This window comes from Juglans regia, chromosome 4 (genome assembly GCF_001411555.2).
Source record: "Juglans regia cultivar Chandler chromosome 4, Walnut 2.0, whole genome shotgun sequence".
In the NCBI taxonomy this organism is placed as follows: Eukaryota; Viridiplantae; Streptophyta; class Magnoliopsida; order Fagales; family Juglandaceae; genus Juglans; species Juglans regia.
This window is the reverse complement of record NC_049904.1, coordinates 25,341,175-25,358,807: the sequence shown is the minus strand read 5'-3', so window position 1 is coordinate 25,358,807 and position 17,633 is coordinate 25,341,175. Positions and strand designations below refer to the sequence as shown.

The following is a 17,633-nucleotide window of genomic DNA, read 5'->3' as shown; positions in this document are numbered from 1 at the left end:
ATTATATATATAATATATATACTCATATATTATATATATAGTTGAGATGCATTAATTTGTAGAAAAATAAATGAACCCAGATTAATTTGTCCAGTCATTATGGTCTTGTTGTGAATTTACAAGGTTTTAACACTATATTTTAATGTTTGTTTTCTAATTCTTTTGTCCTTTTGTCTTGTTTGTCCTGACTCTTTTTTATAGATGGAGTCTTTTACAAATGGTGCTTTGTATGCATGTGATACGAAGACCAATGGTACGAAAAATATGAAGTATCACATTGAGCACCAATTAAGAAATGTCCATTTAAGAAGACGGATAAATCTCAGATGACTCTAGGCTGAAAAGTGGAGAGAGGAGGTGGAAATGGTAGTGGGGGACTTGTGCCTATTGCATTTAATGTTGAGGCTTGCCGACAAGCCTTAGCAGAGATGATTATTCTTGATAAGTTTCCCTTTAGGCATACTGAATGGGAGGGTTTCAAGAAGTTTATGCTTGTGGTTTGTCCTAAGTGGGTAGGGATTTCATCCCGTATGACGGTTGCCAATGATTGCTTTAATTTGTTTTTAAAAGAAAAATAAAAGTTAAGAAATGCTCTTCGAGGGCAGCAAGTTTCTCTCACCACAGATACATGGACATCCGTGCAAAACCTAAACTATATGTGTCTTACAACACACTTTATTGATGATGATTGGAAGTTACACAAGAAGATTATTTCCTTTTGTTTGGTTGAAAATCACAAAGGTGATACCCTTGGTAAGGGCATATAGATGTGTTTGCATGATTGTGGGCGACCAAAAATACTTGCACTCACACTTGTTAATGCAAGTTCTAATAATGAGGCTGTTTCTTATTTGAAAAAAAAAACAAAGTATAGGAAAGACACGATCTTGGAACATGAATTCTTGCATGTTCGATGTTGTGCCCACATTTTGAACTTAATCGTTCGTGAAGGGTTAAAAGAATATGATGAGTCTATTGCGAAGGTGAGGGGTGTTGTGAAGTATGTTAAATCCTCCCCTTAAAGGTGTAGTACATTTCAGAAATGTGTAGGGTTAGAAGATATTCAATCTAAAATCCAAGTTTGCCTAGATGTACCAACTAGGTGGAACTCCACCTATCTTATGTTGGAAAGGGTTTCAAAATTTAAAATGACTTTTGATCGGTTGGAGGAAGAAGATTCATGCTTCCTTAGTAATATCAGAGATGATGATGATGATGACGATGATGACGATGTCGAGGATGAAAATATAGACCATGTAGTGAATACTAGAAAGTCAAAGAAATTAGGGCCTCCCAATGCATCTGATTGGGCAAAGGTACAATTGTTTGTGAGGTTCCTTGCATTATTTCATTATGCAACTTTAAAATTCTCGAGAGGTGAATATGTAAGTTGTAATGTTTTTTTCCCAGAGTTGGTTATTATTAAAGATGTCATTAACATGGAGTGTGAAGAGCAAAACCCCGTGGTGAGATTAATAGTCACAAATATGAAGAGAAAGTTTGACAAGTATTGGAAAAATTTGAAAAATCAGAATATGTTGCTCTATGTTAGTGTTCTTCTTGATCCTCACTACAAGATGCAATATCTTGATTTTGGGTTGGAAAAAATGTATGCACATGATTATGCAAAAAAAAATTGATTTCAGTTGGAAGGTGAAAAATGTATTTTTCCGCATATATGAGACATACAGGAAAAATGAAGAAGGGCATTCTCCTCAGCACACAAGTTCCCAACATGAAGATGTAGCTCCTTCAACTGACAAGGTGGCTAGTAGAAAGGCATAAATGATGGTCGAATTTAAGCAACAGTTACAGTCGAAAGATAGTTTGGAAAGTAAGTCAGAAGTTGATAGATATCTAACTGAAAGATGTGAGGATGAAGATGATAGTTTTGACCTTCTAATTTGGTGGAAGGTGAATTCAGTTAGATATTGCGTACTTTCAAAGGTTGCACGCGATATTCTTGCAATACCGGTATCTACTGTAGCCTCTAAATCTACATTTAACATTACGGGTTGTGTACTTGATCCTTTCCGAAGTAGTTTAAATCTAATGAGTGTTGAGGGTCTCATATGTGTGCAAAACTGACTTTGTTCTTCTTCTACTCCAATAAGTCTTAGGACTTTAATGGATGAAGTGGAGGAATTTGAGAAGCAGTTGGATATGGGTATGTAATAAAATTACCTTTGATATCTTTTGTGGTTTATTTTGTTTTTCTTATATGTTATGTAATTTTATTTAACTTGTTTTGTTTTAAATTTTTATGAATAGAACTTATTGGGAACCCGAACTTTGTTGATTTTGTGGAGGGGCCAAATTCAATGCCTACTGGCTAGGGGTGTAACCGGTCCGGTCCGGTTCGGTTTTAGATAAAATTTAGGACCGAACTGGTATGTACCGGTTTTGTATTTTTTAAAACCGATTACGCACCGGTTACCCTCCTAAACCGATACTTCCAGTTTTACCGGTTTCACGTCCGGTCCAGTCCAGTTTTTCGGTTTTTTTAACATGTAAGTTTCACAATTTGTCATTAAAAATTTGTTTATAAAAAATAAAAGATTTGATTTTAAAAAACTGTTTTATACTTTTATTAATATATTAGACTATATAATAGTATTAATATTAGACTATTGGTATAGTTATAAGTTATATATTAATATTAGTTATAAACTTTTAATGATTTAGTATTAACATTTTATGTAATAATTTATAAATTATAATAAGAAATTATTTCATATATGAATATATATTATATATAAAATTTCACATAAAAATTTATAATTATACATTATATATAAAACTTATATATATATTAATATTTAATATATATAAAATATTTTGTATAAAACTTATATATAAAAATATTATTTTTTATTTTTTTTAATCAACCGGTTCGGACCAAAAAATCCCAGAACCGGAACCGGCCGGTTTTTACATTTTAAAAATCGGTTCCGGACCGGACCGGTTCAAAACCGATAAAACTAGTCCGGTTCGGTCCGGTCCGGACCGGTTTTTCGGTTTGAGTTTACACCCCTACTACTGGTCCTACACCCAATGATGATTAAAGACTAAAGATGTGAGAAGATTGTTGGTAAGCTAGGCTCTGAAATTATGTCCTGATCTTCATGTGGTATTTTACAAGAAATTATACAAATTAAAGATTAATAAAAAGAGAGAGGGATGGGATTTGGGTTCATATCTTGCTTCTAGCTAATTAATCATTTTGGTCTAAAAAATTAGTGAAGATAAATTACAGAAAATCTTATTATATATCAAAAAACACCCCTAGTTGTATGGTAAAAGAAATTAATTTACCTGAAATATAAGATCATATGTTTACAGTTTATGTGTTGATCTTATAATCTCTAAATTCTACCAATGTTATTGATTATGCTAGTTTGGATGTAGCAGCTAGAATTTTGGTCCCTACTTGATACTTTTTTTTTTCTTTTTTTGTCGCAGCCCTACTTGATATATTGCAGTGTCTTAATTTCAGACAGAAATATGGGTCAGTTTTGAGTTGAAGATTACTAGAAATTTCCATATTATGCAATCAATTGGGATTAAAGCTTTGGAATGCAGTTTTGTTGATGTGAACTTTCAACCTTGTTCTAATATTTTGGTCTTTCAAAGCTCTGTAAATTACCCGTTATATGTTAAGTATTTAAAGTTGTTAAGTTTTGAATTATAATTTGTAGTTTGTAATTTTTAATAATTTTTGTATTATTTTGTTTTTTTTTATTTTTTATATAGATTAGTTTATTTTTATCATTGTATTTTTTAAAATAAGTTTTTTTAGTAATTTTAGCTAAAAAAAAGTACAAAATTTGAAATGGACCGAAAATAATTGAAATTAGGCTAAAAAAAAAACAGATTTAGATAGGCTGAATGACCCATCTTAGGAGGGTCCAGACTGACCCTGGATCGTACCGGACCAGACCGGTCCTATATGTGACTCGGTTCGGTCTAGGGTGGAGAATTCTAAGACCAAATAGGTCTGATCCGATCCACAAAATCGCCAAAACCGAACCGGACCGATATCACCACACACATATTGTAGGAGGGGAGCATGAATCAGTACTAAATCCTGATTATCTCTCATCTTCGATAAGTAGATGTTTTGTTGGTAATGCAAATATGGGATTGAAGTCGACATTTTTATTGGTATGTAAACACTAAACCCTTTGCAGAAACCCAGTTTCAGCAATCCGTCTCAGTGGGTAGGCGTTTACATTAAGCCATTTCTCTGTAACCCAACTTTATCTTCTTTCCTTCCATAGAAATATAATTGGAATCGAGTAATAGAAGGCAAAAAATGGGGAAGAGCTTCACTCTGATTCAGACAGTCACCACAGCCGGAGCCTTCTCTGCCGTTTCCTTCTGGTAAATCAAAACTTCCCCATCTTCCTTCTCACCTTTCCGTCACTTTCTCGGGAAGTTAAGCTCTATGCAAACTCTCTCAGGTACGGGTTCATGTTTGGCCGAGAGTCTGCCCGCAAGGAGCTCGACGAATTGATTGAGAATCTCCGCCGCGGAAACACTGATTCTGCTGCTTCTTCGCCTCCCCATTCCTAAATGGTATTCCCCTCTCTCTTTTGGTTCAAATTGCATTGTGGGTATTCTTGTTTTTTCAATTTGATAGAAAACTTAAGCTAATTGGTATCTCAAAAAATGGTTCTTTTGCTTTTCTCTGATTGTGTTTAAGGGGTATCACAATATATTGTGATGGAAGTTTGGGATGAGCTTGAATCTCTCTCAAATTTTGTTTGCCGATAAAAAAAAAAAAAAAAAAAATTGGGGATGAGCTTGAAGTGGGTATTATTTGATTTACAATAATGCTAGAGTTCTGTATATAGGATCTCACTCTGCAAGATTGAGTCTTGGCGATAATGTGACGATAACATCATAACACATAGAATGAATGTAATGGTATCATTATGTTGTGATTCTGAATTACCTGGTATATATTTTTAAACGGTATATTACCTGTTAGATTCTAAAGTAATTGTAATCAATCTTAGTTCTTTTCAAAAAAGTAGTCTGTCTTAATTACAGATTAGGTTTTCCTCCTGGTTTCCTCGATTGTATCTTTGGAATTTGACCCATTTGTGGAAATCTAGAAACAAAGTGAGCCTCTCACAAACTCATCCTACATTCTTTTCATAAATTCAAGCGTTTGCACTTTTGTTTTATCCATTTATATTCTCAAGAAAGATCTCAGTTTTTATGATGTTCCCTTTGAGGTTAATCATTGGTCTTTCCCTATCATGGGTCTTAACTTCCTTTAAGATAACAAAAAGATCCTAGGCAAAAAATGAAGAATTTTGTCCTCTTTGAAGCAGAACATCTGAGAAAGAGTTTTCTTTTTTGTTGCTCTTTAGTTGATGTTTTTTATGGTGGTAGTGCTGGTGGCAACATAGACTTGTTGGACCAAAATTAAAGGATTTATGTAAGGTTTTGAAGTTTTGAGGTTTTGATCTATGTTAACTTATGAATTAAAATACTTTCAATGGATCTTATGGTAACAAAATTTATCGTCCTCTTTTTTTGAATGTCTGGATGTTTACCTATGTCCTAAACACACTAGAAACCTTGTGGTGTGAAAATAATTGTATAAACCAAATCAATTTTATCACATTGTTGCTACTGATATTGACTGACCTGTTGAGAGGATCAAGATAATAAAGCAATGTTTCATTTTTTTTTTTGTTGTGCACTTGTTTCCCAAGATGTGGATGAAGATCATGAAAAGTTAGTTATCAAAACCCTGTAGAGTTTTGAATCTCTACTTATCAAAGAAAAAAAAAATAAAGTTTGAATCTTGGCATATTCAGAAGCTTGGTCAAGGTCCACAGCATCAAGAAGGCAGAGAAGAGTAATTTCATCCCTAAAGCTTGAGCCTTGTGCTGATCCACAAATCCCTAAGGTATTAAGGCATTTGTTGTAAGCAATCTCTAGCCTTCTTTGGCAGTATTTTTTATCTTTGCCATATGTAATCCTCGAGTAGTATTTTGCCCTATAGATGGCAATTCTAAAACCTTGGCATGTTAACCTCAGTTTGTGGATTCATGTCTTCTAAAGATGTATACATTTTCACAGATTACAGAATTGGTATCGATAGAAGTTATAGCCCAATGTTTGTTAGTGAAAAGCATTCTGAGTTCATGGTGTATTATTTTTTAATTTATGACCCAACGTCTAATTTATGATGCATGCTTAATTTTGTTTGGTAAAACGGGTTAACAATATTGCATTTCTATCCATGTGAACCACTTGGCTAAATTGGTCTCTTGAGCGTCAGCCTTTGTGCACTATTTGCACCTAATACGAAAAAAAATGTCCTCTATTTACTTGAACTATTACATCAACATGTATATGAGGAAATGCCTCCATTTGAATTAAAATTTCTAGAGATAAAAAAAGTTGGATCTCACCTCAAAGAACTAAATGGGAAATTTAGACAGCATGATAAAGCATGAGCTTTTGATTCCAGAGGTGTATATATGCACAATCTAAACAGCTTAGACCTTAGTATTGAGAAGAAAATAATAATGAGAAAAGTCACAAGCAAATTGGTTGTTTGTCAAATGACTACCATGTTGTAGCCACGAGACAACTCAATGCCCTGAAAATTTTTTGGCCCCAAATTTTCCCAACATCAGCGTATTGCAGATCTCTTAACCTTCTCAGAGCCAAGTATAGGAGACTGAAGTTAAAGTCTATATGTTACTTGGTTTTTTCCAGTCTGTTTTTCTATTTTCTCTACACTATAGTAGACTAAGCTATGGATTGTTACAAATGAACACACACACACACACACATATGCTCTTTAAACAAGAGCAACCTTTTTAATATTCTTCCCAGTCTTCTTTTTAATGAATCCAACATAAAGGTTGCTCCCACTAGAGTCACACTTTGAAAGCTTGCTGCGTTTGGTTGCAAGACTCAGTTGAGCTCAGTATAATTTTAGACTGAGTCTAACATCCAAACACCCAACTCTCAAATTACTAAACTCATCTCAATTCAAAACTTTTTTACACGTGAGACCCACAACCTTTTTCAACTTAACACATCTTTATATGTGGGATCCACAACCCTTTTCAACTTTCCATAAAAGTACTAAACTCATCTTAATATCCAAACATACTTTAAACTCAGTTTAGATGAGACCCACATAACTCCCTTCACTACTCAACTCACTACTATTTATAAAGAACTAAGCTCAGCTCAACATCCAAACGTAGCCTAACTCAGCTCAACCACCTTTTAACATGCTTTTTATGAAGTGAACTAGGTGCCTTCGATTCTCCCCTTCAAACAACTTCTTATTCATTCTTAAATATGTGAATGCACACAATCCATTCCCAGAGTTCGACCTACTTGTCTCCAAAACTTGTCCATATGCACTTGCATCATATCTCTCTAGAGCATTCTCCCCAGCAAGTCTATCCTAGCGCTTCTAGTTGCCATCTTTTCTTGTCGAACTAATCCTTCTGGCAAACTGTTTGCATTGCCAGGCTATTCTCCATCTTTCATTTCCATACAAGAAGGATTCTATCACCATGCTCTAATAGCTTTCTTGAATACCACTCGAGAAAGAACTGTGCATACTCACTGCTCCATGTTCCATCCCTACGGAAAAATCCAATATCCTTGGGAAATTGATTATACTGGCCACAATCATGCGGTCCACTTGTTCCCCAGTCTCTCTTCCCAATCGCAGCAGCAGGGAAGTTCTCATGTACTGCATGATATATATATATATATATAAAAGCTTGTGGTAGAATATAACAATGCTTAATTTTGTTGTCTGTTCACACATTTGATATTTCTATGTCTCATTATCTGTAGTTCTTTCTTTTCTTTTCAATTAGCTTTTGCGTAAATGGAAAAAACAAGCATGGTTGAAGGTGAGGTTCTAGATTTATTTATTTATTTAAAAAATAATATTCTAACAATAATTTATTCAACTTTCATCTAAAATCATCCCATCTCATCTCTAAATCCAAACTAGCTAAGAGGAAGAATCATTCCCATCATCCACATTCCCCACCTATCATGGTTATAGATAAATGTTACAGCTTATACATCGGTATAACACGAATGGGTAACAGGAAACATAATAATTGGGTAAGCGTGTTCAATTAGAACCTTGCTGATGCTTCCCAAGACGTAACATTTTTTGTCATTTTATACATTGATATGGATTATCTTGAATATCCATATTCACTGATATCCATATAACACATTATTATGGATAAGATGTGTGTATCCACATTTAGAATACTTATTATCCTATTACTCTTCATTTTGTGCGTACCCAATCCATTTTATCCATATGTTTAAGTATGATAAGTATACAAACATTATTATGGTATACTATCACTGGATTACACGAGATACCACTTATGTATTCATATCCTATACTCGATAATGAGCTTCATATCCATAACCATGATAGTACTTGTGACCCACTTATGTATTCATTTAGTACTTGAATCCTAAATTAGCTCAGATATGTTGATACATGTCGATTGAATGTATCCATAAATGAATAGCATCTAAGTGGGTGGTGTGTTTGTGCTCAATTGTGGCATGCACTCTAGCTGAATGTTTTGGAGGTAATCTTAGCTTATCCAAAAAATTACATTAGTTGTTGTTGATGACTCATCACTGCAAAAGAGGACAAAAACCCCTTCTTGGAATTTTTTTTAAACGTATGGGTCCACCAATTTTCATCATATAAGGATATGAAGTCGAAGTTATTGCAGCGAGATAAATCTCCATCTCCCCCACAAGCAGATGAGCATTTGATGTGACCCTTACCCCCATTTCTTTATTTGCATCTGGGACCCATTGACGAACAATTGAAGCAGCATTGCATCGGCCACATCAGATACAAATACGACACATGGATCGCACGAGCTCAATGAAGCCGAGATCTTTTGGACCTCTGATTTCACGGAACCGATTCACTCCAGTAGCAACCACAATCACCATTGACGGTTGAATTTTCATCAACAGACTGGATCCGGAATCTACTAGCCGTAGGAACCATTCTGAATTAGAAGATAACATTTTTGTTTACCTGACTAGCAACCTGAGTTTGCATGGAGCAGCTTGATTGTATGGTTGATCATAAAGACCTTTTGATATGGAGTAGCTTGATTGTACGACCAGTGCTTCTAGAGATAACATTAAAAATGGTTGCTACCAGTAGATTTTTAGTATAAATCATATATACTCGAGTTCTCGGCTTGATCATATTTGCTTTTGTTTTTTGCCTATAAACTCGTAGATTTTTAGTCTAATTAATTGGCCTCTACACTAGTTGTAAAGCTTTGCCAAGGGTTTGTGCACCCCGAGATTAGTCGAGATGCGGTTCTCAGTCACTCGGTACCAATAAAAAAAAGCTAGTTAAAGCTACTTTAAAAGATGCTTACAAAATAAGAAAAAAATCCATCATAAAAGTGGAATAAGACAAAAATTAGGGGTGACAAATTGTGTTAACAGTTCGTGTCGTGTCAAGACATGTACATTATATTTAATGGGTCAACACGAACATGACCTGTTAATGATTTCATGTTAAAATCTCAAACTCTAACACGATCCATTAAGATAATAGACTGACATGGCATGACCCATTATGACCTATTAGTGAATACAAAATAAATTGACACGATAAGACCCGTTTCAACTCGTTTCAACCTATTTATGTTAATAGGTTGAACAGACCCACTACTGACTCATTTGACCTGATTGATTTTATTTAAATATTAAAATATAAATAATATCTAAGAAAAATAAAAAAAACTAACTACAAGTCTAAAATTATAATCCAAACAAGAAAAATACCAACATTAAAATTCTAACAGTATCAAACATGATAAACACACAAATATGATACACACACATTATAATAATATTACAATTACATCCCAAATATAATAAACAAAACACACATTGTAAACATATTAATACTACAATCCCAAATATGATAAAAACACATATTTAAACAAATTTAGAATTTGAAGAAGGAAGTGGAGTGTCCTCTTTGCCCAGCTTGTTGATCTCTAATTCCATTACATCTTCAGTTAGCTCATTCAATTTAATTTCTTCTTGTGTTTCTATCATATCTAAATGAGTTTTGTACACAAAAAATAAATAAAAATGTTAAGTCATTAATTTATAAAGATGTCAATAATGTTCCTAATTGCCAGAAACATGCTCATTGGCATGAGTTTTTTTTTTTTTTAGAATTCTTGATCTTGATACTGCATTATACATTCAGAGAACCGCATTTAAGATATGCATATTTTCATATATTTTTCCTTTTTCAACTCAATCAAAGCACCATAGTTTTACTTCTTGAACGGGGAAAACAAAAGCTTAAAGTCTCGCTTTTTACAGAAAAAATGACACCATCCTTGTATTACCAAAAGAGATAGACTCTTGGAAGGGTAAGAAACATCAGCCTTGATTCATTCTCGAGGACTCTCTTCCGATCCTAAATAGATTACAAACTAGCTTTTGAACAACTAACTGCGTAGAGCAATTCAACATTCCTATATACAACATGAAATTAGATCAAACACTAAGTTCGCAAGTGTATATATATATATATATATGTGTGTGTGTGTGTGTGTGTGTGTAGGTTTATCATCTGTTTTTTCTTTTTCCAGATTAAAAAGAACAAATCAAAACCTTGACGCCTTCAGAAGCAGCCCATGCTTTTAAAACATCTTGGTCCACTTAGACAACAGCTACCAAAGAGGAATTCAGGCTGTTACCTACCAAGAGCAACAAATAAGCAGTCAGTGACTTAGTAGCTCAAATGAGTATGTGTATGTGTGCGAGTGAGAGAAGAGAGAGAGAGAGAGAGAGAGAGAGAGGCGAGAAGCCAGCAGCAAAATACCACTTTCTTACCATATACAAAGTACTTGGAAATGAACTTGCACTTTGCATATACATTCTCAATTTTTTCTGGAGCTATGTACTCTCCTTATGCCAGCTTGAAAATGTTTTTCTTCCTAATTTAATTGAAAATGTTTTGCATATACATTTTGGATATTGCTTTTCCAAAGTATCCCTTTGCTTGAGGTCTCTTGATCTGGTGGAACACAAGAAAATAGTCAAGAAAGTCATTTTTAATCGAGCCATGTAATAATTCCTCTCAGTAATTTGAAATCGAATATACTTGCCTTAAATGTTAGAGTAAGTAGGCCATTCTCCAGCGTAAACAGTTCAAGCACCAAGGTCACAGCCAGAGCGGCATGGTGTTGAGAATCTGAGAAAACTTGCCTGAGCTAGCTTCCCTCCAAACAGCATCCATGTCAGCCAAGAAGAGAATAGAAATCCTGTGAATTGAAAGATATTAGTACTCTGACTGTGAGAATAGTCTCCCCTACGACGGGGTGACACTTGAGATAAAAGTAGGTTATGACAGCAAATGGTAGGAATCCCGAGAAAACAAGCATGAACAACCCACAAGAAATTTCAAGTCCTGTTCACGTGTTATGTACTTACCCATATGTAGGAGCACTGAGTTTCAGAGAAACTCAAGGGAAGGAATTTGTAAACAAAGACAATACATTTTTTATTTCCCCTATTGGTTGCTCATGACTACACTCTAAGATATTAAGTACATAATACGAAGTTGAAGCTTATTTGGCAAAGTGCTGACAGAGCTATCCATGCTAAAAAATGAAATTTGCAGCTGCCTATACATTAGCGCTTAGTGCGTGGTTTGACCCTGCTCGATCGATATGCTCTAATTCTTTCGGATAGTCCAAACCAGAAATTTGAGGATAAAATCCATTTAATTGATAGTCCAATATAATGCAAAATCAAAAACCATAATTCTTAGCTAATTTGGTATAGGATAACCATGATAAGATAAGCATCGGTTCAAATGACACGAGAGGATATGTAACCGTACTCTTGCTTACCCAAACTATGTTTACGGTAATCAAGGCGATAATGTGTGTATACTTAGCTCCCATCAACCTTAAATAAGTATAGGATTACACGAGATACCATATGGTTACCCAATTACTCTTCATGTTATTGTGTATATACTTATGTTCTGCCTAAGCTATAATAGTACGGATCCATTTGATCCTATTACTCTTAAAATAGGATCACCGCATTTGAAGAGGAAGTATACACACATTATACAAGGTGTGTCCCCGAAGACGACGTTTTTGGTTCTCGAAGGGGTTGGTAGGACTCTAAAGGGAGGCCGGATCTGTGACAGCTCCGCAATGCTATCTGGCGAAAAATTGGTTTTCTAGATTGATTCTTTAGCTTTCAGTATACCAGTGCGAAGGTGTTATGGCTAGAGTTTTTGCTTTTGGTATAAGTTAGCTATAACTGCATTGATATGGACAGACCGAGGTGGTGAACCGAGGGATTGAACAATACCTCAGGTGTTTTGTCAGCCATCAGGAATGGGTGGCTTGGTTGCTGTGGGAAGAGTGGTGGTACAATACTAACCTCCATGCGAAACCGTGATACATCCTACTGACACATGATCAACATCCTGTGGCTTGCCATCTTGTGGATCAAAAGCAATCTTGTTCCATGTTTCAGAAGTCTATCATCCTCCTAACTATTTGACCCTTTCCCTCCCTCCCTCCCTCCCTCCATCTCCATCTCTGTCCTCTCCCTCTCCCTCTCTATTTTGTTTTCTTCTCCCTCTTCCTTTCCCTCCATATCACCTGCTTTTCTGCTTTTGGGTACCCATGAAAAAGCTTTTGGACTTTGTTTTCTCTACTTTTGATGTTGGCATTAGCTTGGTTTTCTCTGTAAATTCGAATAAATAATCGTTCTCATGCTAAATTAAATATGCTTGGAATTAAGGAGTTTTATTTTTTATTTTTATTTTTTTTACTGATTTGGGCATCTGGGTATTGTTGTGATGGGGTCGGATTAGTCCATAACATTTCAAAGAGTTTGACTTCGTAAAACTTCTTTAGTTGGATATTCTTGAGGATTTTGGTGACTAGGGGTTCTGGCTATTATTGGGTTTGTGCTTCTGTGACCTTAATGTGTGCATTTGACTTCCATATGCTTTTGTAATTAAAAAAATATATATATATATTTTTGGTGAGTAGCAGAGATTTTCTGGCTCCATGGCTCTGAATCCTAGTTAGAAGAAGATGCAAAGACGAAGCTGTGAAGATGAAGGATTTTGGGAGAGAGGCTTGAAGGACGTTGAAGAAACAACACAGAGAAGTTTGTGTGGTCCATGGAAAGACGAAGGGAGGAAGATGACAAAAATGAAGAAGAAGATGAAGAGGAGTGGTGAGTCTAAGGTTACGTTTGGATAGCAAAGTCTTCTCAACACTCTTTAAGTATTCTCGTATTTATGAAAATACTTCACATGCTAAACAACTTAAAATACTCTCATTGGGATCCACAAATCCACTTCAATTTTTATTCATAACTATTCACAAACATTCTATAATATTTATCAGTACTATTATATATATAAAAAAAATTAAATCATTATAATATTTATCACTATTAAATATAAATAAAAAATAAAATTACTATAATATTTATCACTATTAGATATAAATAAAAAATAATTTCACTATAATATTTATTTATATTAAATATAAATAAAAAATAAAATCAATATAATATTTATCACTATTATATATAAATAAATAAAAAATTTTACTATAATATTTATCACTATTATATATAAATAAAAAATAATTTTACTATAATATTTATCACTATTAAATATAAATAAAAAATAAAATCACTAATATTTATTACTATTATATATAAATAAAAAATAAAATCACTATAATATTTATCACTATTATATATAAATAAAAAATACAATCACCATAATATTTATCACTATTATATATAAAATAAAATAAAATCACTATAATATTTATTACTATTATATATAAATAAAAAATAAAATCACTATAATTTTTATCACTATTATATATAAATAAAATCATCATTAAAAAAGTCAATCATAGATGAGACCTATACATTTTTCAATTATCTATCCAAAAGTCAACAACTCAAAATACTCTCAATGGGACCCACAAACCTACTTCAATCTATACTCATAACTATTCACAAACATTTTCAACACTTTTCAGGTATTCTCACTACCCAAACGTAACCTTAACTGTCTAAGGGGCTGCAAGGAGAGAAAGTTCAGTGCATATATACTGATATAAACGACATTGTTTATTCTATACCACATAGATAACGTTTACCCAACGGTTCCCCCAGCTGGTTGTATTTAGCATTTTTCCTTTAAGATTGATAAAAGAAGTTGAGAAACGTAGTGTTAAAGTCATTATTTTATTTTTATTTTTTTGTCTTTCTTTTGTGGTATTTTGAGAAGAGAAATGATATTTGCAATCGTGAGTGTGTAAGTACCGTACTGTCGTTTTAAAAAAGTGAATAAATATGAGATCATATGAAAATAAATTAATTTTTTAATAGTAAATCTTATTCTTTTTTAAAACCACTGTACGTCATTTGCATATTTCATGATTATATGTAATATTACTATTTTGAGAAATATTAGAGAGGAAAAATAGAGATGTGAGGATCGATGAAGGTAGCTATTTATAGAAAAAGGAAAAAAGCGCAAAGAGAAATCAAATCTAGTCAACTCCTTTTTTTTATCCAATTAAATGTCATTTTCACTTTACGCGGTTACCCTTATTAATTTTTCAATTTGATCGACATGAAAAAATGAAAGGAGTTGATTGGAAGTTTCATTTATTATTAATGGCACTAATATATCCGGTACATTTTTTTAAGTGCTACAAATACAAAAAAAATTATATAAAATTGAACTCATAAATTAACGTGACTTAATTATAATATGATCTGTTAGATCTATTTTATAATAAAAATAATTATATAATCTGACGTATCAAATCAATCTATCGTATCAGTTTGTGAATTTATGTTTATGTAATCTCTTTATGAAAAAAATATTTATATATTTCTATACAATCTGACATATCAAATCAAATTATCGTTAAACTTTTCTGATCAGTATCTTTCGAGTTTAACCTTGATACCTTAAAATTGATATCTTAAAGTTGACTATCCAGGTACTTTAGTAACTTATTTCGTAATATTACTATCAAATATTACAAAATAAGTTACTAAAGTAATAACTGATTGAAAATGTATCCATAAATACGTGACATTGTCTAGTGTGGAAATAAATGGGGTATAGAATAAAATACATAAACGTTAAAGGAAGCCATTAGGATATGCAACCATATTACTGGTGATTCTGATATAGTTCAACATTGAGATATCCGCAAAATTAGACAATCCAACATGCTTGTAAGGCCGATGAAAGAGAGCTTAGAGTAACACCTTGTGATCAAAACCCACTTGCAGAACTCCATGAACCAAATGCAGAAGACACGTCCCACCAACAAAACTGCCCAAAATGGTAAAGGTCCACCACCCCAAGAGCCCCGTAACACAAAACCTCACAACCAAACTTCATCACCGTCAAAAAAACAAAGCAAGAAGAAGGGGTAGAGGTGGCCAAAGTTTGATCAAGGCGATGTTTGTATGCGTCTGAGTTCCCGGCACTGCACCGTGGCTAATACACCCGTCTCTGCGAATGCGAATCCTGACGAATTTCAACGAGTAATGATGCTACGGATAATTGAATTGCATTTTGCTTTGTGTCATTGCACTTGGGACCCTTGAATCTGACATCCAATAAGTTTATGGTGTGGTTTAGATATTATAAAAAAATTATTTATTTGTAACTAATTATTTTTTATTAAAATAATTATTTCTAATCAAAATGAATTTATTCTCATCACAAATAATCATTCTCGTTATAAATAACTAATCATAAATACTCAATTTTTTTTGTAACTAGCTAGTACCTGTACGTATTACGTCTGGACAGGTTTCTCGTCGCAAAAAAATGTTAATTAATTCTTAATCAGGTAAATGAGAATATTCAAATATTCCATATATATTATCACAGTTCATGATGGCTTACGCCGTTCATGTAGTAGTAGTTCATTAATTGGATTTTTGTTTTGGGCGTTTTGTCAATTATAATGTCCATTTCAAATTAATATAAAAATCAGTACTCCTTGTTTCGTACGTCTTTTACGTTCGTAAGATATTCACATGCATGCATGCATGGGAGGTCGCCGTCCGACAATCAAACTGTTGAATGGGAGATCAAATTAAGCTCAATTGATCAGCTTAGAGGTTGACATTTTGTTGCTGACATCCAATAAGTTTATGGTGTGGTTTATTCACATGTTTGTTGTTTCATTGTAGAGGAAACCGATCAGGTTTCTATTATTCAATTTTGCCTCTGTAACACACAGAGTCAAAGTTGAAGTATCCCTTGCTAGATCACGTTTTTTTTTAAACTTTTGTCAGCGTCTTGAGTGCAGATGGGGGAGGGAGAGGGAGAGAGAGAATGGGAGGTAGAGGTTTCAGGTCTTGAGTGCAAATGGGGAAGGGAGAGGGAGAGAAAGGAGGAGAATGAGAAGTTTCGAGTCTTGAGTGCAGATGGGGAAGAGAGAGGGAGAGGTTTCGGTGTATGTGGATCCAGATCAATTCTTTTTGGAATGCCTACGTAGCGTTTGTTGATTGGCAAGTGTGAAATTAATCTTCACACCCGACCGGCCTCAATATTTTTCCTTTTCCTTATGGCACTACCATAATATTTTCCCAAGCAAAATTGCGGATCTTACTAAGAGAGAATATATATATTTTTTATACCTTTTTAAAGTTTAGTCTAATTTTTTCCAAGAGTCTATGCGAGATTTGTTTATATATTTGAAACTTGTACAGATCATTTTTCTATTAAGATTATTATCATATATATCATAATAAGCTTCTTAGTTCACTATTCTTGAGCATTTAATATTTGTTTTAGACAACATTAAATACTCAATAATTTTTGTGGACAATATGTATGATAGGGGTGTGCAACTGGATATCTGGCCTTAATCGGATCCGAATTCTAAAAATAGGGTGGTTATATTAATCCGAAAATAATCTAAATGGATAATCGGGTTTTTATCGAATGGATTTTTATAAATCTTAATCATTGTTTTCAAATCAAATGATTGAGGTTTTTTCGTCCCTTATCCATTTACAGTACACGGCTCAAAAAAATTGAACATGTCTCTCATATGATCATGGAGGGGAGATAAAATCTTAACCAAAAGTTGCATGACAATAATATTCATACAACTATTTTATAATTAACGAAATAAATACACCATGTTTATAGCTTTTACGACAATTTTATAAAAATAATGATATAACTATAACTATTTTACTTTCTTAGGCTGCATTGATATAGCCTAACAATTGGAGAAAATTGTTGTTCTACTAATGCACACAAGGGGTTGGTATTTGGTAATGGCACTCTTTGCTTTTATCTATGAGTCGTGTAATACAGAAATTTCATACTCTTGCACACTTTATATTTTTAAGTAGTATACAAGAATATGAAGTTTCTGTGTAGCACGAAAACATGAAATACTAAGATAAAAAAATAAAATCATATATTTTTAAATAGTGTGTAAAAATATGAGACTTCTATTTAAAATTTTTCTTTCTCTATTGTAACAACA

At 33.4% G+C, this 17,633-nt stretch overlaps 1 protein-coding gene across 5 annotated transcripts; it reads left to right on the top strand.

The window, feature by feature from the left end:
- Positions 1-4,068: 4,068 nt before the first annotated feature.
- On the top strand, positions 4,069-9,196 carry LOC118348240. Of its 5 annotated transcripts, none has more exons than XM_035689360.1 (4): positions 4,069-4,164; positions 4,281-4,383; positions 4,464-4,578; positions 5,835-6,135. In XM_035689360.1, the coding sequence occupies exons 2-3, from the start codon at positions 4,316-4,318 to the stop codon at positions 4,573-4,575; spliced, it is 180 nt and encodes a 59-aa protein (XP_035545253.1). In that variant the 5' UTR covers positions 4,069-4,164; positions 4,281-4,315; the 3' UTR covers positions 4,576-4,578; positions 5,835-6,135. The 5 variants fall into 5 exon arrangements, 3 of the variants coding, with proteins under 3 accessions (XP_035545253.1, XP_035545254.1, XP_035545252.1); XR_004801320.1 differs by adding an exon at positions 8,874-9,196 and having other exon boundaries at positions 4,099-4,383; positions 5,835-5,926; XR_004801319.1 differs by adding an exon at positions 7,518-7,723 and having other exon boundaries at positions 4,099-4,383; positions 5,835-5,926.
- Positions 9,197-17,633: the final 8,437 nt, after the last annotated feature.

Excerpts from the sequence above, each read along its gene's own strand:
- LOC118348240 (XM_035689360.1), top strand. The coding sequence starts at position 4,316 with ATGGGGAAGAGCTTCACTCTGATTCAGACAGTCACCACAGCCGGAGCC. Across the intron at positions 4,384-4,463 it reads TTCTCTGCCGTTTCCTTCTG|GTACGGGTTCATGTTTGGCC; the intron begins GTAAATCAAAAC and ends AAACTCTCTCAG.